Source organism: Bombina bombina, chromosome 7 (genome assembly GCF_027579735.1).
Source record: "Bombina bombina isolate aBomBom1 chromosome 7, aBomBom1.pri, whole genome shotgun sequence".
Taxonomy (NCBI): Eukaryota; Metazoa; Chordata; class Amphibia; order Anura; family Bombinatoridae; genus Bombina; species Bombina bombina.
The window spans coordinates 99,304,877-99,331,072 of record NC_069505.1 but is presented as its reverse complement, the minus strand read 5'-3'; the positions used below and the strand labels follow the sequence as shown (position 1 = coordinate 99,331,072).

Below are 26,196 nucleotides of genomic sequence, written 5' to 3'. Positions count from 1 at the left end.
CAGGAGTGTGGGAGAGAAAAGCAACATACACCTGCCCACTGCAGTAAGGGAGCCAGGACATGGTACCTGAACCTGTTAGTCACCCAGGACCCTATTGCCCGGCACAAAGAAATGCAAGGCATGCAAGAGAGACTCTTCATAACTCAATATTTTAGGGATTTACACAGTTTGGGGCAGCAGCTGGGATGGCATCTCATGTTGAAGATTGGTGGGCAGAGTGGTACTTCAAATCATAACTAAAGAGAAGTGCTTTCTTCCACATTTCCTAATTTGGGACAATGTTGTATCTTTGGATGGATTGACATTGCACATTAAGTTTAGGGGTAAACCCTGAAAGGTGTCAGCTTCACCCCTCCCCTGCCCCCATTTGCGCCATGAGACGTTCCAGTACTGATGAATCTACTTACCACCGCAGTCCATCCTTGGACAGCAAAGACTACTCTTTGCCCCAGGGTGGAGCATTTCGGCGCTACAGCAGCCTATACGGGGGCCAGTTTGGGGCAGCAGCGAGTGGTTCTTTTTTTGGGTTCCACACCAATCCAGGCCCCAAGGCCACTAAATCTAAGTACACATCTCCTAAAGGCAACAAGTATGTGGTGTTTTACCTGGATCTCTCCTTCATTTTTCTCCTAGAGCTGAAGAGGTGCAGAATGGCTCAGAACTGCCTGCAGTGCATGAAATATCTCATGTTCGTCTTCAACCTGCTGTTCTGGGTAAGTTGCTTTGGCATAAAAGGAGGGAAGGCTGTATAAAAATATGTCATGTGAAGAGGTAAAGGGTCAGTTCAACAGTAACCTCAAGTAACCCTATGCCAGTAATATGTAGTACAACTTATTGGATCAAGGTGATCAAATGGATGTGACATTTAAATTGGTTTTACAGGTCATTTTCACGTGGGAACAATGTTGACCTAAAGACAGTGATATATGTGTCGGTTAAATAGGTCTGACTCATGTAGGATCAGAGTGATTTCATAACTGTGATTTGTGTTATGTGTCAAAGGGTCAGACCCATGTAAGTTTAATTGCACCAGTGACAAATGTTTCTAGTGTTATTTTTATTTATATTTTGTGGGGTATCAGAGAAAACTGAACACATGACAGTGACATATATTATGAATAAAAGTTTATCCAATATGATCTAGTATCAGTCACTGTAATAGGTAAACAGATCTTTTGGATGCTAGAATGAAATATCATAATGACAATAACAAATTAATTGGTTTAAAGGGTCAGCGCCTGCTGTATGACCAAACTGACCTCATGCAAATTATTCATTTAATGCATGACTGGGTCAGTCTAAACCACGAGCAACATCGTGTAATGATTGAAACCTGTTAACTGTAGATAAATAATTAAATAGGGGTTTGGTAAATGGGACAAATGGCATATGTCTTGTATATAAATGAAATAATTATATATTTCAGCTCCAACGTATATTCACTTAAAGAAAAGATTTATTTAATTGTTTCACCCTCATGTTTAGTGTGCAAAGTAGTTTTAAAGGTTTAGAAATCATGCTATGATAAAACTGTGTTTTCAGAAAAGAGTTAAAATGAAATAGGTAGACAGACCAGTGTTTAAACTTGTCACAGCCAGGGGGTACTGCAACACACCGTAAACTCCTTCTGTAGTGGAACTATTAAAAATGCACTGCTTTAAAACAAGATTTTTTACTTTTTACACTAACAATTCAGTCAGTTAACAATGCCTATCAATATCATACTGTCCTTGAGAAAAAAAAGTGGATTTGTAATTGATTTTTACCATTTTAAATTTGAATTTTTAATGTTAAAATGTTACATTTAAAAACTGCAAACCTGACTTGATAATTTATTTTTTATAATTAATTCATTTTCTATCTGTGCACAGCATTTTTTGTTATAGAAAGCAGTTTGATTTCAACTATTTGCATGACTGTATTGCCATCATTAATGTATTAAATATGTCATTGTTCATATCAGACATTATTGCCCTTTCAAACACCAGATTTTCATTTGACCATAAGGTCCCTTTCTCTGCAGATTGTTCGAAATGGGATATCATATAATTTACTTGTGGATGATTTAATTAAAAGCAAATCTTCAGGTTTCACATAGTTTCTACCTATTATATATATATTCCAGTCCATTTTATTAGAAGTAATCAAGTTCTGATTCCAAATTATGAATACAGTTTTACTAAAAAGTCTACACCAATAACAATTTGGTGTAAACTCCCAAATAACTATACAAAACAGGCTTTTCCCTGTATTTTTGCAATGATTGCTACCAATCTACACAGAAGCAAAATATACCCAGCCAAAGCAAAATAAGAGCAAGACAGCAGATGGAATCAATACTGAAGGCAATCTTTAAAAAAATAGTTTGAGAGCAGTTTTTTACACTATAAAAATAATATGAAAATGTAATGCATACATTGATCAATTGTATTTAAAGTGAATGTAATTTTTTTACATCAGTTGCTGCCTAGTTACTGTTTTACCCATCTGTATCATAACCGCTAAGTTTATTTTTTTAGAAAAATTACGATTGATTATATATTTGAATGACATACTTTATTCTGATTTATATCTTCCTCACTTCCTTGTTCTTCACATGTGACGTATAGAGCGGTCCCAACCGTTCTATACGTATGTGTTAAGCGCGCACCTGTTCAGCTTTTTTTTCTGAGCATGCGCTCATCTCGATCCTAAAACCAGATACCCATCTATTATTAAATCAATTAATATAAAATGAAACTTAAATTACAGCCATATTTTCTCTGTAGCCTAAATAATTGCTCATTTCTTGCTCATATATAATTTTTTGCAGAAGCGCATGCGCGTTCTGTGAACGCGCATTGCTTCTAGTATGGGACAACATTTTCAAACGCATGCGCTGAGGAAGCGCATGACGTATCGAAAAAGGGGTTGAACGCCCCGGGGGGGGGGGGGGGGAATGCGGATTAGCTAGAGTAGCTGTCATTGATTCCAATAATGAGGGACAACATGGCAGGCGGAGGAAGCCCGGCATAAAAATAGAGTTTAAAAGGTATAAATTGGGATTTATTGCTAAGATTGTAAAAATCGATGAATTAAAGTCCCCCTTATTTGAACAGCTTAAAGGGACACTGAACCCAAATCCCAAAATTTTTATTTCGTGATTCAGATAGAGCATGCAATTTTAAGCAACTTTCTAATTTACTCCTATTATCAATTTGTCTTCGTTCTCTTGCTATCTTTATTTGAAAAAGGCATCTAAGCTTTTTTTTAAGTTCAGAACTCTGGACAGCGCTTTTTTATTGGTGGATGAATTTATCCACCAATCAGCAAGGACAACCCAGGTTGTTCACCAAAAATGGGCTGGCATCTAAACTTACATTCTTGCATTTCAAATAAAGATACCAAGAGAATGAAGAAAATTTGATAATAGGAGTAAATTAGAAAGATGCTTTACATTTCATGTTCTATCTGAATCATAAAAGAAAAAATTTGGGTTCAGTGTCCCTTTAACAATATTGCGTTAAGCAATAGGGGTGACTTTACATTCACTTTAAATTAGCTTTTATAATGATCATTTTCTAAACATCCAATCACTTTACTGCAATTATAAATGAACATTCTGATAGCCATATTTAAGTTCTGAACAAGTTACATAGTTTTAAAGTGTGATTTGAGCGATATTTCCTTATAGTTATTAAACCATGAAATGATTGTATTTATTTACATATGAAATTAGTATGTTAATTAGAAAGGCAACATGTTTTTTTCCCTGTACTTTAATTCCCATTGTAAATGATGACCTAGTGTTGTTCTCTGAAGCCTTTGTTTTCCATTGGAAGCATGAGGAAGGACAGTTGTATTATTACCTAGTGGTTCTGGTTTTGTGACATCATCACCAAATGAATAATGATGTCACATGTAATGAAGAGGTGTCCAGAGGAAGAAGCACTTCATTATAGCTTGTGGTGTCAATGGCCCTTATCTGTAGTGAATATCTTGGCCCTTGCACCTCATAGAGGAATATGCAAACTCTCATTTGAAAGAGGAGAGCCTGCCCTTTCAAAGAGATGGTTTGTATACCAGTGGTAGCACCAGCAAATAAGGGGTTATGACAGGGAAGGCGCTCTAATGCAGCCACAGTAGCCACCTGTTTGATCTACAGAGATGAATGACGCCTATTTATAGGTGGTCACCTTCCACCACTAGGCAATATCATGTCTTTTGTTAAGGAGGTCTCTTTTAGAAACCCTTTATTGAGCCATGTCATCTGTAAATGATTGCTTTAAAAATTGCAATTACCCACTTTATAGATTTACTGTGTAAAGGGGTAAGAACTTCAGTGGAGTCCCTAGATCTAAAAGGTGTCATTAACCCTTTGAGTGCTAAGCACTTTCCCACCTGGGTACTAAGATTTTTGAATGTTTTTTTTTTTTTTTTTTCAGACCCCCAAGACTTTCACTGTTGGAAAGGTTAGGCGATTTCCTTTTCAATGGTGGGTCTTGGGGGTCTGTATCTGCATAGATGCCTGAGATACAGGCTTCTAAGCAACATGCCCCCTGCTCCTATACTTAACATTGTATGAATAAAGTTGTGCGGTGACGTCATCACGTTATGGCATGTGACATCACCACGCAAAACGGGAAGCCCCGGCGATGCCTGTCATTCTACAGCGGGTGGGAGCCCCCAGATCTCCCTCAAGGTGGGAGAGTGCTAGTGACGGCTCTGAGCCGTCACAGAGTTTCCCACTCTGGTGCTAATGACGGCTCAGAGCCGTCATTAGCACTCAAAGGGTTAATCGTGCACACAAAACTTATCTAATATTTATGAAAAGTATGTCTCCCATGCTGGTGGTTACCATGTAAAAACCTAAAATAGTTTTTATTTATACCATACAGTGTTTGTTCTGCTACTTTTGGCTATTTCTGCATACTAAAGTGCTTGGTTGTCTAAACAAAAACTAAAAATCAAATATGACTTGTGTGGGTAACTCACAGAAAAAGCACTGTAATTTAAAGGGATATTAAACAGTGCTCCTTTGTTATAAACAAATATGTTAACTCAAAGTAAATATAAAAATAAAACAATTGTGTAAAAAAAACAACTTACTTGTTTTTTTGCAGTGTAGCCCCGCCCCCAGTGTTTTAAAAGCAGAGGATTTTCAAAACTAAACTTTATATTCTGTCAGCTCTGGGCATGAGCAAATCTGGCTCCCTGTTATCTATTCACTAGCCAAAAACATTTTATGACTTCAGGCTAAGATAAACCTTCCTCTAAAGGCCTCTCCTACTTGTAGGGCTGTGACCGGAATTAAAGACACTGCACAAATGTAGTTTAAAAAATAAATAAAAATCTAAAATCTATTTCAATCAATGAATAATACACATTGCAATGGCTTAAACAATTGTTTAATTTACTTCAGTTGTCTAATTTCCTCACCCCTCCGCCCCCCCGCTTGGTATCATGTGTTGAAGATCAGGAGCAGCAATTCACTACTGGGAGCTAGCTGTGATTAGCGGCTGCATATATATGTCTCTTGTTATTGGCTCACCAGATGTGTTCAGCTAGCTTCCGGTTGTGCATTGCCGCCCCTGGGCCTATTCTTCAACAAAAAATACTAAGAGAATGAAGCAAATGTGATACAATATTTAAATTGGAAAGTTGTTTATAATTACATGCTCTATCTGAATCATTCAAGGTTGTCTTTACTGTCCCTCTAATCCTGTAGTTAAATATAAAGGTTGTTCCATTATGTATTCTGTATCTGGCATGCTCACAAGGAAAAATAATCTGGTTAAAGCAAAATAAATTTTCTTAGCAAACAATAGTACTAAGTTGTATCAAAATATAGATTCATCTGTCAACAGTTTTTTACCCAGTGAGATTTAAACCTGGATAGTATTAGTTTTATTATTTAAATAACCTTTTTAGGTACCTATATATTTTTGCTGAATTAAGTTATAATTTCAGTTGCAAGTGATATTTTTCCTTTCAGAATAATTATGTGTACATAATGACCTGTTGCTTCTTATATGTAAATGCTTACTATCTTTTTGCCTATTGCCCCATATAACTACTCCATAGATCTCTTCCTACTGTGCCATATAACTGCTCCCTATAACTCCTCCTATTGCACCATATAACAGCTCCCTATAACTCCTCCTATTGCACTATATAACAGCTCCCTATAACTCCTCCTATTGCACCATATAACAGCTCCCTATAACTCCTCCTATTGCACCATATAACAGCTCCCTATAACTCCTCCTATTGCACCATATAACAGCTCCCTATAACTCCTCCTATTGCACCATATAACTGTTCCCTATAACTCCTCCTATTGCACAATATAACAGCTCCCTATAACTTCTATTGCACCATATAACTGCTCCCTATAACTCCTCCTATTGCACCATATAACAGCTCCCTATAACTTCATATTGCACCATATAACAGCTCCCTATAACTCCTCCTATTGCACTATATCACTGCTTCCTATAACTCCCCCTATTGCACCATATAACTGCTCCCTATAACTCCTCCTATTGCACCATATAGCCACTCCCTATAACTCCTCCTATTGCACCATATAACTGCTCCCTATAACTCCTCCTATTGCACCATATAACTGCTCCCTATAACTCCTCCTATTGCACCATATAACTGCTCCCTATAACTCCCCCTATTGCACCATATAGCAGCTCCCTATAACTCCTCCTATTGCACCATATAACAGCTCCCTATAACTCCTCCTATTGCACCATATAACAGCTCCCTATAACACCTCCTATTGCACCATATAACATCTCCCTATAACACCTCCTATTGCACCATATAACAGCTCCCTATAACTCCTCCTATTACACCATATAACAGCTCCCTATAACTCCTCCTATTACACCATAAATCAGCTCCTTATAACTCCTCCTATTGCACCATATAACAGCTCCCTATAACTCCTCCTATTACACCATAAATCTGCTCCTTATAACTCCTCCTATTGCACCATATAACAGCTCCCTATAACTCCTCCTATTACACCATATAACTGCTCCCTATAACTCCTCCTATTGCACCATATAACTGTTCCCTATAACTCCTCTTATTGCACCATATAACAGCTCCCTATAACTCCTCCTATTACACCATAAATCTGCTCCCTATAACTCCTCTTATTGCACCATATAACAGCTCCCTATAACTCCTCCTATTGCACCATATAACAGCTCCCTATAACTCCTCCTATTGCACCATATAACTGTTCCCTATAACTCCTCCTATTGCACAATATAACAGCTCCCTATAACTTCTATTGCACCATATAACTGCTCCCTATAACTCCTCCTATTGCACCATATAACAGCTCCCTATAACTTCATATTGCACCATATAACAGCTCCCTATAACTCCTCCTATTGCACTATATCACTGCTTCCTATAACTCCCCCTATTGCACCATATAACTGCTCCCTATAACTCCTCCTATTGCACCATATAGCCACTCCCTATAACTCCTCCTATTGCACCATATAACTGCTCCCTATAACTCCTCCTATTGCACCATATAACTGCTCCCTATAACTCCTCCTATTGCACCATATAACTGCTCCCTATAACTCCCCCTATTGCACCATATAGCAGCTCCCTATAACTCCTCCTATTGCACCATATAACAGCTCCCTATAACTCCTCCTATTGCACCATATAACAGCTCCCTATAACACCTCCTATTGCACCATATAACATCTCCCTATAACACCTCCTATTGCACCATATAACAGCTCCCTATAACTCCTCCTATTACACCATATAACAGCTCCCTATAACTCCTCCTATTACACCATAAATCAGCTCCTTATAACTCCTCCTATTGCACCATATAACAGCTCCCTATAACTCCTCCTATTGCACCATAAATCTGCTCCTTATAACTCCTCCTATTGCACCATATAACAGCTCCCTATAACTCCTCCTATTACACCATATAACTGCTCCCTATAACTCCTCCTATTGCACCATATAACAGCTCCCTATAACTCCTCTTATTGCACCATATAACAGCTCCCTATAACTCCTCCTATTGCACCATATAACAGCTCCTTATAACTCCTCCTATTGCACCATATAACAGCTCCCTATAACTCCTCCTATTGCACCATATAACTGCTCCTTATAACTCCTCCTATTACACCATATAACTGTTCCCTATAACTCCTCCTATTGCACCATATAACAGCTCCCTATAACTCCTCCTATTGCACCATATAACTGCTCCTTATAACTCCTCCTATTACACCATATAACTGTTCCCTATAACTCCTCCTATTGCACCATATAACAGCTCCCTATAACTCCTCCTATTACACCATATAACTGTTCCCTATTACTCCTCCTATTGCACCATATAACAGCTCCCTATAACTCCTCCTATTACACCATATAACTGCTCCCTATAACTCCTCATATTGCACCATATAACTGCTCCCTATAACTCCTCCTATTGCACCATATAACAGCTCCCTATAACTTCTCCTATTGCACCATATAACTGCTCCCTATGACTCCTCCTATTGCACCATATAACTGCTCCCTATAACTCCTCCTATTGCACCATATAACTGCTCCCTATAACTCCTCCTATTGCACCATATAACAGCTCCCTATAACGCCTCCTATTGCACCATATAACAGCTCCCTATAACTCCTCCTATTGCACCATATAACAGTTCCCTATAACTCCTCCTATTGCACCATATAACAGCTCCCTATTACTCTTACTATTGCACCATATAACTGCTCCCTATAACTCCTCCTATTGCACCATATAACAGCTCCCTATAACTCCTCCTATTGCACCATATAACTGCTCCCTATAACTCCTCCTATTACACCATATAACAGCTCCCTATAACTCCTCTTATTTCACCATATAACTGCTCCCTATAACTCCTCCTATTGCACCATATAACTGCTCCCTATAACTCCTCCTATTGCACCATATAACTGCTCCCTATAACTCCTCCTATTGCACCATATAACTGCTCCCTATAACTCCTCCTATTGCACCATATAACTGCTCCCTATAACTCCTCCTATTTCACCATATAACAGCTCCCTATAACTCCTCCTATTGCACCATATAACTGCTCCCTATAAGTCCTCCTATTGCACCATATAACTTCTCCCTATAACTCCTCCTATTGCACCATATAACAGCTCCCTATAACTCCTCCTATTACACCATATAACTGCTCCCTATAACTCCTCCTATTGCACCATATAACTGCTCCCTATAACTCCTCCTATTGCACCATATAACAGCTCCCTATAACTCCTCCTATTGCACCATATAACAGCTCCTTATAACTCCTCCTATTGCACCATATAACTGCTCCCTATAACTCCTCCTATTGCACCATATAACTGCTCCCTATAACCCCTCCTATTGCACCATATAACTGCTCCCTATAACTCCTCCTATTGCACCATATAACTGCTCCCTATAACTCCTCCTATTGCACCATATAGCAGCTCCCTATAACTCCTCCTATTGCACCATATAACTGCTCCCTATAACTCCTCCTATTGCACCATATAGCAGCTCCCTATAACTCCTCTCATTGCACCATATAACTGCTCCCTATAACTCCTCCTATTGCACCATATAACAGCTCCTTATAACTCCTCCTATTGCACCATATAACTGCTCCCTATAACTCCTACTGTTGCACCATATAACTCCTCCTATTGCACCATATAACTGCTCCCTATAACTCCTCCTATTACACCATATAACAGCTCCTTATAACTCCTCCTATTGCACCATATGACTGCTCCCTATAACTCCTCCTATTGCACCATATAGCAGCTCCCTATAACTCCTCCTATTGCACCATATAACTGTGCCCTATAACTCCTCCTATTATTCTGTAATATCAACTTATAACTTATTTTGTACCATATAATTGCTCTTTAAAACCCCTCCCATTACTCTATGAAATTCATGACATTATATAGGTTTTTTAAAGAATGTCATGTGCTATTAAAAAAAAAATATATATATATAGTTAGTATACAGTATATATATTATCAGTTTTACATATTCTCTCATCTGCAGGCATATATAGCCAGGTTTCACAGCCTCTCCAAGCCACATTAAATATGTTGCTGTATCAGGGGAGCAATGAAGCCTGTTTTCAATACAAGATATAGTTACATATCTTGAATATGACTGCCTAATAAAACCTTGCCCTGTTCTGTACATTAAACACATCCTGTACTCTACTGGTAAAGTATGCCATATGATATAGCTTTCATGTCTGTTGTGATGTACATTATTATCTTTGCTAATTAGACCTTGAATTTTAGTAACTGAGCTCCTGGAAGAAAATAAAGAGCAGATCCTGACATCATTATTATCCAGCTAAATTGCATCTGTAATTCTTTTCTACACGAGTAGTTTTATATGATTATCTTGGCTTGCTGAGCATTACTTAAATCTCGCTAAGTTTACACACCTGGTTATTATGTTTTAGGCTTGTGCATTCAAATCCTTCCTTACGATCCGAGTGCCGAAGAAGGCGGCCCCTCACGGCATTCGGCTCTTTTCAGAGCCACATTTATTCTTGTGAAAGTGAAACACACTATGCGGTAAATGTATTAAATGTCGAGCCGACATCATTCACTATAGCGAATCATGTCTGCTCAACATAGCTAAATGCTGACAGTATACACTTGTGCAATGCCGCCCTCTGCTCACTGGCAGCCGATCGGGCTCTTTCAGGGGCTGTCAATTATCCCGATCTTATCTGGATGAACTCAATTGTGGCGGACAGGTTAAGAAGCAGCGGTCTTATGACCACTGCTTCTTAACTTCCGTTTCAGGTGACCCTGAAATGATGGGACTCTGAAGCCGCATTCGTGACTTCATAAATGGAGCCCTAAGACTTGGTCTTGCACAGTTATTAGTGTGTTGCACTTTTACAAGAATAAATGTGGCTCTGAAAAGAGTCAAATGCTGTGAGTGGTCGCCTTTTTCTGCATTTGGATCATAACAAAGGATCGGAATGCACAGGCCTAATATGTTTTTAACCAGTAAAGGGGTTACCCCGACCACTTTTTATACAAGCCTTTAACCCCTTAAGGACTGGACATTTCAAACAAAAACTTACCCAAAAGACCAGAGCATTTTTAGCATTTTTGTCATCACTACATTTAAACAGAAATAGTCTTTTTTTTATATTTACCTATTATAATTATATATATATTTTTTAGTAGACAACCCAAAGTATTGATCTAGGCCCATTTTGATCCAAATGCGATCAAATAAAAAAAATTGTTAACTTTTTCACAATTGTAAGTTTCTCTGTAAAATTATTTACAAACAGCTTGTGCAATCATGGCACAAATGGTTGTAAATACTTCTCAAGGATCCCCTTTGTTAAGAAATAGCAGGCATATATGGCTTTGGCATTGCTTTTTGGTAATTAGAAGGCCACAGTGAAGGGGTGAATTAGGTAGCTTGTAGGGTTAATGTTGGCTTTAGTGTATAGGTTACCCTCCCACCTGACACATCCCACCCCCTGATCCCCCCCAATCCCTCTCAAAAGCTCTCTTACCTCCCCCACCCCACAATGGTCACCCTTATTTTAAGTACTAGCAGAAAGTCTGCCAGCACTAAAATAAAAGGCATTTTAAATATATTTTCTGCAGTATAGGATCCCCTTTACCCCCCAACCTCCCTGATCCCCCCCAATACCTCTCTAACCCTCCCCCCTCTGCCTATTAGTCGCCATCTTAGGTACTGGCAGCTGCCTGCCAGTACCCACTTTGCTATATTTTGAACCTTTTATTTTTTAAAAAAATGATTTTTTTTTTATTCTGTAACTGCCCCCCTCATTACCCTACCCCCCTCCCAGATCCCTTTCTCTCAACAGATCCAACATAGGATCCCCCTCATTGCCCCTCCTTCCCCCCATTGACGCTGCTCTTTTTTTTCTCACTTGTATGTAGCGTGGCGTAGCGGTCCCACCCAATTCCGCCCTCCCGCCCCCTCCAGCGATGGGCCGCCCACTCGCCTCCCTCCTTAGAGAGTGGCCCTCTCTGCATCGTTAACTCTGCAACTCTGTTTCTGCAGCACCCCACTCGGCAGAGAAAAGCCCAGGACTGCAGTGTCGTACAGGGTACGACGCTGGCCCTTAAAGGAACATTAAACCCCAATTTTTTCTTTCATGATTCAGATAGAGAATACAATTTTAAAAATCATTCCAGTTTACTTCTATTATCTAATTTGCTTCATTCTTTAGATATCCTTTGTTGAAGAAATAGCAATGCCCATGGGTGAGCCCATCACACGAGGCATCCATGTGCAGCCACCAATCAGCAGCTACTGAGCCTATCTAGATATGCTTTTCAGCAACTAATATCAAGAGAATTAAGCAAATTAGATAATAGAAGTAAATTAGAAAGTTGTTTACCATTGCATGCTCTGTCTAAATTATGAAAGAAAAAATCTTGGTTTCATGTCCCTTTAAGGGCTTAACGACCAGCGTTGTACTGGGTATGGCGCTGGTCGTTAATGGATTAAAGGGACATGAAACTCAAATTTTCTTTCATGATTTAGGTAGAACATACAATTTTAAACAACTTTCCAGTTTACTTCTGTTATCAAATTTGCTTCATTCTCTTGGTTTCATTTTTTGAAGGAGCATCAATACCCTACTGGTTGCTAACTGAACACATGGGGTGAGCCAATGACAACAGCCATATATATGCAGCCACCAATTAGGAGCTAGCACCCAGGTGCTTTGCTGTTCCTGAGCTTACCTAGATAAACTCTTCAACAAAGGATAACAGTAGAAGGAAGCAAGTTAAATTATAGAAGTAAATTAGAAAGTTGTTTAAAATTGTATGCTCTTTCTGAATCATGAATATCTAATTATGACTTTACTGTCCCTTTAATTATTAATAGTGTATTTATTAAAGGACAATGAAATGTGATAGAACTACATAATCAACAAGTACACAATAAAGAGACAATAAAATAGCTCCTACTATTTTCTGGCAAATTAAAAAAAGTATTTCAATTTGCCGGCCCACCATATCATGTGACAGCCATCAGCCAATCACATATATGTATACACTGTGGACTGTTGCACATGCTCAATAGGAACTAGTGCTTCAAAAGGTGTAAATAGAAAAAGACTGTGTGCAATTTGATAATGGAAGTCAATCGGAAAGTCTCTTATAACTGCATGCTCTATCTATATCAGGAAAGTTTCATTTTGAGTTTTGTGACCCTTTAATTGTAACAAGCTTAAAATTAATTTCCCATTGGCTGAACAGGACAACGCCTATTTCTGTATTGATTGTCATAGCAAGCTGCCTCTAATACAGGGTTCTTCAATTTCAATCCTCAAAACCAACCAATAGGCCAGATTTTCAAATTGTCTGCAGCACATATGGGTAATAATAATCCTGAAACTCTGGCCCGTTAGTTGATCCTGAGGAGTAGAATTGTTACACAAAGTTTGTTTTTTTTATGCAGAGGGATTAAACACATAGTTTACAGCTACTAACCATGTACAGTTCTGAATAAGTATGGCAGCAACAGATTAACTATAAGTTTAACCCTTTTGTGGAGGTTAAAGAAATACAGGTAGCCCTCAGTTTACGCCGGGGTTAGGCTCCAGAAGGAATGGTTGTAAATCGAAACCGTTGTAAATTGAAACCCAGTTTATAATGTAAGTCAATGGGAAGTGAGGGAGATAGGTTCCAGGCCCCTCTCAAAATTGTCATAAGTAACATCTAATACATGATTTTTAAAGCTTTGAAATGAAGACTTTAAATGCTAAACAGCATTATAAACCTAATAAAATAATCATACAACACAGAATACAGGTGGCCCTCGTTTTACAACGGTTCAATTTACACCGTTTCAGAATAACAACCTTTTTTTCCAGTCATGTGACTGCTATTGAAAAGCATTGAGAAGCAGTGCATTTATTAAAATAGCCAGTAGGTGGAGCTGTCCACTTGTTTTGCAGCAAAGCCAAGCAAGCTGAAATTAATGAATTTAACCAGACCTGAGCTATCGAGCAGATTTCAAAGAAACAGGATCTTCCTGTCTATAAATCAGTCCAGATTGGAATGCATAGAATGAACTGTTTGCAGAAAAATGCAAGTAAAGTCTGTGTTGTGTGATTATTTTATTAGGTTTATAATGCTGTTTAGCAAATGTTTTTGTTCATTTAACTTAGTTTAATTATATATTCTGTGTTGTGTGATTATTTTATTAGGTTTATAATGCTGTTTAGCATTTAAAGTCTTCATTTCAAAGCTTTAAAAATAATGTATTAGGTGTTACTTATGCCAATTTTGAGAGGGGCCTAGAACCTATCTACCTCACTTCCCATTGACTTACATTATAAACTGTGTTTCAATTTACAACGGTTTCGATTTACAATCATTCCTCCTGGAACCTAACCCTGGCGTAAACTGAGGGCTACCTGTATATAATTAAACTAAGTTAAATGAACAAAAACATTTGCTAAACAGCATTATAAACCTAATAAAATAATCACACAACACAGACTTCACATGCATTTTTCTGCAAACAGTTCTTTCTATGCATTCCAATCTGGACTGATTTATAGACAGGAAGATCTTGTTCCTTTGAAATCTGCTCGATAGCTCATGTCTGGTTAAACTGATTAATTTCAGCTTGCTTGGCTTTGCTGCAAAAGAAGCGGACAGCTCCACCTACTGGCTATTTTAATAAATGCACTGCTTCTCAATGCTTTTCAATAGCAGTTACATGACTGGAAAAAAAGGTTGTTATTCTGAAACGGTGTAAATTGAACCGTTGTAAAACGAGGTTCGCCTGTAGTTACAAGAATTTAAAGGGACACTCAAGTCAAAATAAACTTTTAGGATTCAGATAGAGCAGCAGTTTTAAGACACTTTCCAATTTACTTCCATTATCAAATTTTACACAGTCTTTTTATATTCACACTTTTTGGGGAACAATATCCTACTGAGCATGTGCACAAGGTCACAAGGTATACGTATACTAGTCTGTGATTGGCTGATGTCTGTCATATGATACAGGGGGCCAGAAAATGGGAGAAAATTTTAAAATAAGCAGTAGATTTTTTTTTCTGACAGAGTAAGTGTGATTTCATTGTCTTTTTATTATGTACTTGTTAATTATGTAATTCTACTGAGTGGTACATTAAGTAAATATTGTAATATCAAACACATTCCTTATTTTAACAAGTAAAAGAAGGTTCATGCAGAACGGGAACCCATATAGGTTTTTGTTTCAAAATGCAAGGTATGATAAACATATAGTGTTGTTTATAAAGATCAATAATGCCTTTATTAACAATTCCCCAGTTTTGCACAACCAATTGTTATATTAATACACTTTCTAACAATTAAACCTCTATATTTCTGCCTGTTTCTAAGTCACTAAATACAGCCTCTTATCACATGCTTTTTTATGTGCTTTTGACAACAGGGGAGTACTAGTTCATGTAGGCCATACAGATAACATTGTGCTCACACCCATGGATTTGTGCACGATACAGCACTAATTGGCTAAAATGCAAGTCAATAGATAGTAAATAAAAAGTCATGTGATCAGGGGGCTGTCAGAAGAGGCTTAGATACAAGGTATTTACAGAGGTAAAAAGTGTATTAATATAACCGTGTTTTCTGTGCAAAACTGGGGAATGGGTAATAATAATAATAATAAACATTTTGAGTTGACTGTCACTTTAAAGTCAACTAATAGCTGCAGCCCACAGCTGGTAGCTAGCTGAATATATCTGGTGAGCAAATGACAAGAGCATATGTGTGAAGCCACCAATCACCAGCTAGATCCCATCCCAGCTGTGCAGTGCTGTTCCTGAGCCTATCTAGGTATGGTTTTCAACAAAGGATAAGAAAACAAATTATATTTTTACTAACAGAATAACTTGAAAAGTCTTTTAAATTTGCATGAAAGTTTAATTTGATGTGTGTGTTAATTTAATTTAACATTCTAAAGCAAACATTGCAGTCTGTAATCCCATGCAGACATCCTCAAATTTGGCCCTCCAGAGGTTTTAGAACTAAATTTCCCATGATGCTCAGCCAGCATTTCAGCTGGCTGAGCATCATGGGAAATGTAGTTCCAAAACCTCTGAAGGGCTAAGTTTGAAGATGCCTGCCTTAGAGCATGTAAAATTTTCATTACTGACCTAATTTAAAGGGACAGTCTACTTGAAAATGTTTATTGTTTAAAAAGATAATCATTTTTTTAGCCATTCCACAGTTTTGCATAACAAACAGTTATATTAATATATTTTTTAACCTCTGTGTTTACCTTGTATCTAAACCTATGCAGACTGCCTCGTTATCTCAGCTCTTTTGACAGACTTGCATTTTAGCCAATCAGTACTGACTCATAAATAACTCCACAGGAGTGAGCACGATGTTTATCAATATGACACACATGAACTAGCACTGTCTAGCTGTGAAAAGGATATAAATTGCACTGAGATAAGAGGCGGTCTTCAAGGGCTTAGAAATTACCATATGAGCCTACCTAGGTTTAGCCTTCAACAAAAGAATACCAAGAGAACAAAGCAAATTTGATGATGAAAGTAAATTGAAATGTATAAAATTGCATGCCCTATCTGATCTGAATCATGAAAGTTTAATTTTGACTTGACTGTCCCTTTGACTATAGGTTTAATCTCTGCAAAGTTCTTTTCATGGGGCCACAAGTATTGAATCTCTTTAGCAGAACATTGATGGTGATTGGTGGCACGAAGCACCTGTTGCTTTTGATTGGCTTACCACTGGTCTCCTGTTGGAAAGATGCAGTGCTTGCAGCTCCCAAACAGGACATTGCATATGTGTTTATACCCTTTGTGGGGATAAAGCATATAATTGACTTTATGTGTGTAAGCAAAAGATTTGTTTGCGTTAATAAAATAAAGAAAGCATTATATAATTGTCTTGGATCAGTGATGTAAAATTAACATGCATGTACTTTTTGTATTAGAATGTCCCTTTAAAGTGAAGGTAAATTTTCATGTGAAAGTGCCCGGTTTTTAAAAAAAACTATTAAAAACAGGGGCACTTTCATTCATGAAAATTGACATGGCACCGTATTTTAAAAATACTTACCTTGTTCTTCTGAAACACCGGATCGCAGTTCTGAAACAATGCCCCGTCTGCTTCTTCCTGGTTTACTTACCCAGCAATGGCAAAACCGGCTTCCTCCGTGATTGGAGGATGCCGGAAACGTCATTGCTGACGTATGAAGAGGCTTTCGACGGGCTGGTGAAGCACTGGAGCGGCTTCAAGAAGAAAAGGTAAGTATATTTTAAAAAAACTCTGAAATGTCAATTTTCATGAATGAAAGTGCCCCTGTTTTTAATAGTTTTTTTTTTAAAAAAAACAGGCACTTTCACATGAAAATTGACCTTCACTTTAACAATTTTAAAAAAAAAACTGTACTTTGTTCTTTATGCTATTTTGGTCTCCTTTTCCAAATGGGAATATGGTTACTCGTCGTGAGAAGAGACTACAGGTAGTGTGTCACACTATTAGATAGTAGGATTTAATGCCTCTGCAACTCACTGTACGGGCCACTCATCTTGCTTATTCACATTAGTAAGTTTTGGGGCGATTAGTTCAAAATCTCAATTACTAGTGGCTTCTAATCCTTTCTTGGTGGTATTAACAGATGGTCTTATCACATAAGATGATAATCACATTTGTTCTGCATGCAAACTGCTGGGTGCTGTCTAGCCGGTGGCAACCAAGGAACCTTCAGTGCTTTTAAACTTGTATCTTTTTCTTTCTTTCTTTTTTAACCCCTTCACTACCGGGAAAAATACTGGATAATTTTTATCATCTTTGCTATCACTCCATTTAAACAGAAATGGAGTCTTGAGATATATATATATATATATCTCCCATGTTTACCTGCACTCTCAATTCAGTTTAGTCAGCAACCAGGATGCCAAAGTCAATATATCAGTAGGTTTCTTCAATCAAGGACTGCACTTTCTGGATTTAGATAAAATATTAGTTATTTAATATGTAGTAACGTTGCAGACCCCTTCCTGAGGCAGTCCTTGATTGAAGAAACCTATATATATATATATATATATATATATATTAATTAGATAACCAAATGTATTGGTCTAGGCAGGGCCGTCTTTAATATTGACTGGACCTTGGGCAAAAAATTTCTTGGGCCCCACCCCATGCAATTTCGCTCTCCACCCCAACATCCCAAAAAACAACTAAATCAATTCATCCACTGCTGGGCTAATCATTTTAAAAAAATGAAATAAATTGCAATATGTGAAACTGGACCTAAGCAGTACTAATAAGTAAATAAATATATAATTTCCTCCACTGTGGATTAATTTAATATTCTTTTGAATGTGATTCTGGTGTGAGGCTAGCTGGTTAAAGAGATTTAGGGCCGCCAACAGGAGCAAAGCAAGGTAAAGACTGAGGAGGAAGCATGGAGGTGCAGACAAATATAAGTTTACTGACTGGAATAGCAGAACTACTATGGGAAGCTGTAAAATCTGAGACAGAGAGAAAACAAAAACTATAAAAATAAACCTTACATTAATTAATGTGTGAAGTATCAGCATGACACTATACATCAGCCACAGCAGCACATGTCACTTCTTTGCAAGGAACAAGTTCCCTCTCACCCTGCACTAGACAGTGCTGCATGGGGAGGGGCGTGTGTGCACTCACTTATTCTTCCCACTGACACCTTCCTACAAAGCACTGTTCCCCTAACAAACTTCAGTTAGTTGATCTTAGGGCCACAGCAGAAAGAGCAGGGCTAAGGGGACCAGCAGACTGGATGCTGTCTGCCCAAGGCTGCATGGATACAGTGTGAGATGAGTCACACAGCCTCAAGACTGAAGAGAGCAGTGTATGCAGCTGCACAGATGCTCAAATTCTCACGTGCCTACTGCTCCAGCTTTCTGCTGCATGCGCCTAGAGTCAGCCCTACCCAGAAACAATCCCCACCATTAGAGCAGTTACCTGCTAACAGTGGTAACCCCAGTAGGACCTTTTCTGATGCAGTGGGAATGGCTGGATGCCGAGTTAGGGCTTTGCATTCAGTGCTGCACAGTGCACATCTAAAACAGCACATGGCAATAGCTTGGCATGTCACATGACACCGGCACGGTCTGGCACAGTTTTTAAAAAATATATATAAGCAGAGTACTTTTGACTGTGACAGTATTAGGACTGCATGTGTGTGTTCCCCATGTCACATCAGCAGTCTGGTATGAACCAGATCTGACATGCCAGTAATTCTCTCTATGGGTAAAATATTGCCCACCACGTGATGATATACAAACATTAATGGTATTTTTACACGTGGAATTGCAGATCACTGCATGGATTACGGTTTATGCTTGTCCCTACACAACCCACACGCATCCTGATTTTGATAGTGGACCTAGTTTTCACTCTCCAAGAGATCAGATTGTGATTATCCAGGACCTGAATGATCCTATTGGACAGCTGGGAACAAGGGAAAGCAGAAGGAGATATCGACGATACCAACTATAACCTGTGTCTTATCTATACCTCATATCGGTTGAGGTTAAATCACGTGAGTGGTTCTATTTACTTTGTTCTGTTTAAAACACTAGTATAAACAGGCTTCACAAGGGGTGCCTTTCTTGTGCGCTTCTCTACCCTCTAACGTTTCAGAAACTCACTGGGAGGATCCACTTGTTCAAGAGGACTCTCACTTTATTAGAAGAAGCAGCAGAGATCACACAGGCACTTGGGAACCGGTACAAGAGTGGTCATAAATTGACTTTATTGTATGCAGCCCACTGACTTATAACACTCATCGTGCTGGATTAAGTTTGTATCTTAGTGAGACTTTGATCTGGCTGGAACCTGTCATCTAACACCCAAATTATATCACTATAGATATATTGTAACACTGTATAATACACTGTACATGCATATATAAGACTAATACAATTGGTGTACATTTGTGTCCAGGTACAACTTCAATCTTCCAGCACACCCCTGAGCGCAGATATCCCTCTCATTTTATATATATATATATATATATATATATATATATATATATATATATATATATATATATATATATATATATATATATTCCAAAAGGGACTGCACTATCACTTAATGATACAACATCTACCAGGGTGCCGGTACAAAGTTGCACATAGATTGAAAGGAGGACTTGCTGGATTTAAAGCATAAATTCCCACATATGTGTGTGTATGTGTATGTATATATATATATATATATATATATATATATATATATATATATATATATATATATATATATACACAAACATATAAATATTACAAACATATATATATATATATCCACATACAGTATATATATATATATATATATATATATATATATATATATATATATATATATATATACATACATCTGTGTGTATGAATGTATATATATGTGTGTAATATTTATATGTTTGTGTAATATATATATATATATATATATATAAATATATATATATATATATATATATATATATATATATATATATATATATATATATATATATATATATATATATATATATAAAAGTTATAAAAGATAGAAAACTAGATTTTGTTTCCCGCTACACCAGATGTGATCATCAAAGAGAGTGAGGCTGGGAGCAGTTTGCCCAGGCCAGACAACAGCAGACATTAAAGAAGACATAAATTACTTAAGTCAGAAGCTCCCCTGTAGCCCAGCCATCTTGCCCTCTTACCGTAATTTTAATTTACCTGCCTTCTGCCAGCGTAAGGCTGTGAAGTGTAGGAGAGGCTGTCAATGCCACACTTGGGCAGAGAGGAGGAGGGGAAGAGTATTGTTGCACTTGTTTTATGAGTTGAAAGTAAACTGTTTTTGCTTGCACGCTAACCCGATGAGTGAAAAAAGCTAAACTTACAATATTGCGTGTAACCTGATTGCATATTCTCATGTGCGCTAACCCGACATGAAAATATGAATATTCTCCACATAACAGAAAATGTTCTATTTATTCATAAATAAATATTTCTGCACATATCTGATGGTATTTTTGTACAATATATATCTATATAACACCGCAGATATCTGTTATCATTGGTCCCTTGTAAGGATCTATGTTCATCTAAAAATATGCTCATCAATTCAGATGCCTACAGCGCTTTACATCTGTTTCAATACATAAGGGACAAGGTGCAGTTCCCAGGGGCATATCAAATTCTTACCCCGCAGCAGACTTTTCTGCAGAGATCAGGTATTGTGCTTGAGATATGCAAAAAATACTTTCCTTAGTATGCGTGCAGCAGTATGGATCTTCCGTTTGTGAACAGGAAAGCATGCAGTCTGTTAAGAGTCATCCTTAAAGGGACAGTCTAGTCAAAATTAAACTTTCATGATTCAGATGGGGCATGTAATTTTAAAAAACTTTCCAATTTACTTCTATTATCTAATTTGCTAAATTATTTAGATATCCTTTGTTGAAGAAATAGCAATGCACATGTGTGAGCCAATCACATGAGGCTTCTATGTGCAGCAACCAATAAGCAGCTACTGAGCATATCTAGATATGCTTTTCCGCAAGTGATATCAAGAGAATGAAGCAAATTAGATAATAGAAGTAAATTAGAAAGTTGTTTAAAATGACACGCTCTTTCTAAATCACGAAAGAAAAAATGTGGGTTTCATGTCCTTTTAATCTCCAATCCAAGTTAGAAGCCAAGTGTTTCCACCACATGTAGCGTGATACTGACCAAGTCACATGTCTATGACGTATATATAATACAGGGCTCAAAATTTCCACTAGCCATTGACGAGTGGAAATTTAACAGTGGAGACTGGAAAGTGAAAGTTAGTGAGTGAATGTCTACAAATATCTAAAGGGATATTATAAATCCATGAAAGGGCAAGGATATGTTATTTCTCTAGGGCTGTGGGAACACCATTAGTGCTAAGGGGGCAATTCATCAAGCTGAGGCGGACAGGGGCGCACATACGTGCCTCTGTCTGCCGCAGCTCGCCTCTGGTGGGATGAATTCCCCTGTAGGAATTCAGCATTGCACACGAGCGCTATGCCCCCTGGTAGGAGCTGCTTGTTAAATACGGCGTGCAGGTTCTCTTGTGAGAACCTGCACCTGTAGTGGGTCGAAAGGCTTGCAAAGCCTTTTATAAATTGACCCCTTAGGCATTCGATATAGTGTATCATGTCCGTTGCACATCGATAAATGCCAACTGCATACGCTGTCGGCATTTATCATTGCACCAGCAGTTCTGGTGAACTGCTGGTGCAATACCACCCCCTGCAGATTCGTGGCCAATCGGCCGCTAGCAGGGGGTATCAATCAACCTGATCATATTCGATCGGGCTGATTGCTGTCCGCCACCTCAGAGGTGGCGGAGGAGTTAAGGAGCAGCGGTCTTAGGACCGCTGCTTCTTAACTTCCGCTTCAGGCGGAACTGAAGCGGAGTCAGGGCCGTCTTTAATATTGACTGGACCCTGGGCGAAAATATTCTTGCCCCCCCCCCATGCAATTTCGCTCTCCACCCCAACATCCCAAAAAACAACTAAATCATTTTTTTTTTCATTATTAGCCCAGCAGTGGATTATTATCCACTGCTAAGCTAATCATTTAAAAAAAATGAAATAAATTGCAATATGTGAAACTGGACCTAAGCAGTACTAATAAGTAAATAAATATATAAATTCCTCCACTGTGGATTCATTTAATATTCTTTTGAATGTGATTCTGGTGTGAGGTTAGTTGATTAAAGAGAGGAAAGCAAGGTAAAGACTGAGGAGAAAGCATGGAGGTGCAGTATAAGTTTACTGACTGGAACAGCAGAACTACTATGGGAAGCTGTAAAATCTGAGACAGAGAAAAAACAAAAACTATAAAAATAAACCTTACGTTAATGTGTGAAGTATCAGCATGACACTATACATCAGCCACAGCAACACATGTCACTTCTTTGCTAGGAACAAGTTCCCTCTCACCTTGCACTAGACAATGCTGCATGGGGAGGGGTGTGTATGCACTCACTTATTCTTCCCACTGACACCTTTCTACAAAGCACTGTTCCCCTAACAAACTTCAGTTAGTTGATCTTAGGGCCATAGCAGAAAGAGCAGGGCTAAGGGGACCAGCAGACTGGATGCTGTCTGTCCAAGGCTGCATGGATACAGTGTGAGATGAGTCACACAGCCTCAAGACTGAAGATAGCAGTGTATGCAGCTGCACAGATGCTCAAATCCTCACGTGCTTGCCACTCCAGCTTTCTGCTGCATGCGCCTACAGTCAGCCCTACCCAGAAACAATCCCCACCACCAGAGCAGTTACCTGGTAACAGTAGTAACCCTAGTAGGACCTTTAATGATGCAGTGGGAATGGCTGGATGCTGAGTTAGGGCTTTGCATTCAGTGCTGCACAGTGCACATCTAAAACAGCACATGGCAATAGCTTGGCATATCACATGACACCGGCACGGTCTGGCACAGTTTAAAAAAAATATATAACAGAGTACTTTTGACTGTGACAGCATTAGGACTGAATGTGTGTGTTACCCATGTCACATCAGCAGTCTGGTATGAACCATTAAAAAAAAAAAAAAAAATATTTTTTTTTTTTTTTTTTTTTAGGACTCTTGGGCCCCTCAACAGAAACTGGGCCCTGGGCAGCTGCCCCTTTTGCCCTGTGTTAAAGACGGTCCTGAGCGGAGTGGGTCGGAAGCAGCATCCACTCCTTCATAAATCAACCCCTTAGACTGTTACTTCTGAGAGGGTAAACAGAGAGAGAGAGATATTGGAGAGGTGAAAAGTGAGAGTGGAGACAAAATAAGTGAAGAGATTTGAGAGAGAAGAGAGAGTGTAAAGAGAAGATGTGGCCTGAGAGAGAAGAGAGAGTGTAAAGAGAAGAGAGAGTGTAAAGAGAAGATGTGGTCTGAGAGAGAAGAGAGAGTGTAAAGAGAAGATGTGGCCTGAGAGAGAAGAGAGAGTGTAAAGAGAAGATGTGGCCTGAGAGAGAAGAGAGAGTGTAAAGAGAAGATGTGGTCTGAGAGAGAAGAGAGAGTGTAAAGAGAAGATGTGGCCTGAGAGAGAAGAGAGAGTGTAAAGAGAAGATGTGGCCTGAGAGAGAAGAGAGAGTGTAAAGAGAAGATGTGGTCTGAGAGAGAAGAGAGAGTGTAAAGAGAAGATGTGGTCTGAGAGAGAAGAGAGAGTGTAAAGAGAAGATGTGGTCTGAGAGAGAAGAGAGAGTGTAAAGAGAAGATGTGGCCTGAGAGAGAAGAGAGAGTGTAAAGAGAAGATGTGGCCTGAGAGAGAAGAGAGAGTGTAAAGAGAAGATGTGGCCTGAGAGAGAAGAGAGAGTGTAAAGAGAAGATGTGGCCTGAGAGAGAAGAGAGAGTGTAAAGAGAAGATGTGGCCTGAGAGAGAAGAGAGAGTGTAAAGAGAAGATGTGGTCTGAGAGAGAAGAGAGAGTGTAAAGAGAAGATGTGGCCTGAGAGAGAAGAGAGAGTGTAAAGAGAAGATGTGGTCTGAGAGAGAAGAGAGAGTGTAAAGAGAAGATGTAGCCTGAGAGAGAAGAGAGAGTGTAAAGAGAAGATGTAGCCTGAGAGATAAGGGAGAGTGTAAAGAGAAGATGTGGCCTGAGAGAGAAGAGAGAGTGTAAAGAGAAGATGTGGCCGGAGAGAGAAGAGAGAGTGTAAAGAGAAGATGTGGCCTGAGAGAGAAGAGAGAGTGTAAAGAGAAGATGTAGCCTGAGAGAGAAGAGAGAGTGTAAAGAGAAGATGTAGCCTGAGAGATAAGGGAGAGTGTAAAGAGAAGATGTGGCCTGAGAGAGAAGAGAGAGTGTAAAGAGAAGATGTGGCCGGAGAGAGAAGAGAGAGTGTAAAGAGAAGATGTGGCCTGAGAGAGAAGAGAGAGTGTAAAGAGAAGATGTGGCCTGAGAGAGAAGAGAGAGTGTAAAGAGAAGATGTGACCTGAGAGAGAAGAGAGAGTGTAAAGAGAAGATGTGGCCTGAGAGAGAAGAGAGAGTGTAAAGAGAAGAGAGAGTGTAAAGAGAAGATGTGGTCTGAGAGAGAAGAGAGAGTGTAAAGAGAAGATGTGGTCTGAGAGAGAAGAGAGAGTGTAAAGAGAAGATGTGGCCTGAGAGAGAAGAGAGAGTGTAAAGAGAAGATGTGGTCTGAGAGAGAAGAGAGAGTGTAAAGAGAAGATGTGGCCTGAGAGATAAGGGAGAGTGTAAAGAGAAGATGTGGCCTGAGAGAGAAGAGAGAGTGTAAAGAGAAGATGTGGCCGGAGAGAGAAGAGAGAGTGTAAAGAGAAGATGTGGCCTGAGAGAGAAGAGAGAGTGTAAAGAGAAGATGTAGCCTGAGAGAGAAGAGAGAGTGTAAAGAGAAGATGTAGCCTGAGAGATAAGGGAGAGTGTAAAGAGAAGATGTGGCCTGAGAGAGAAGAGAGAGTGTAAAGAGAAGATGTGGCCGGAGAGAGAAGAGAGAGTGTAAAGAGAAGATGTGGCCTGAGAGAGAAGAGAGAGTGTAAAGAGAAGATGTGGCCTGAGAGAGAAGAGAGAGTGTAAAGAGAAGATGTGGCCTGAGAGAGAAGAGAGAGTGTAAAGAGAAGATGTGGCCTGAGAGAGAAGAGAGAGTGTAAAGAGAAGAGAGAGTGTAAAGAGAAGATGTGGTCTGAGAGAGAAGAGAGAGTGTAAAGAGAAGATGTGGTCTGAGAGAGAAGAGAGAGTGTAAAGAGAAGATGTGGCCTGAGAGAGAAGAGAGAGTGTAAAGAGAAGATGTGGCCTGAGAGAGAAGAGAGAGTGTAAAGAGAAGAGAGAGTGTAAAGAGAAGATGTGGCCTGAGAGAGAAGAGAGAGTGTAAAGAGAAGATGTGGCCTGAGAGAGAAGAGAGAGTGTAAAGAGAAGAGAGAGTGTAAAGAGAAGATGTGGCCTGAGAGAGAAGAGAGAGTGTAAAGAGAAGATGTGGCCTGAGAGAGAAGAGAGAGTGTAAAGAGAAGATGTGGCCTGAGAGAGAAGAGAGAGTGTAAAGAGAAGATGTGGCCTGAGAGAGAAGAGAGAGTGTAAAGAGAAGATGTGGCCTGAGAGAGAAGAGAGAGTGTAAAGAGAAGATGTGGCCTGAGAGAGAAGAGAGAGTGTA

The 26,196-nt window shown here is 38.9% G+C and overlaps 1 protein-coding gene across 1 annotated transcript in view; it reads left to right on the top strand.

Moving 5' to 3' along the window:
- The first annotated feature begins 224 nt into the window (after positions 1-224).
- TSPAN4 (tetraspanin 4) overlaps positions 225-26,196 on the top strand; it is a 501,445-nt gene continuing 475,473 nt past the window's right edge. Inside the window, exon 1 of the mRNA XM_053720201.1 lies at positions 225-713. Within this exon, the coding sequence (XP_053576176.1) occupies positions 375-713 (339 nt within the window). The 5' untranslated portion in view covers positions 225-374. The remainder of the gene's footprint in view (positions 714-26,196) is intronic.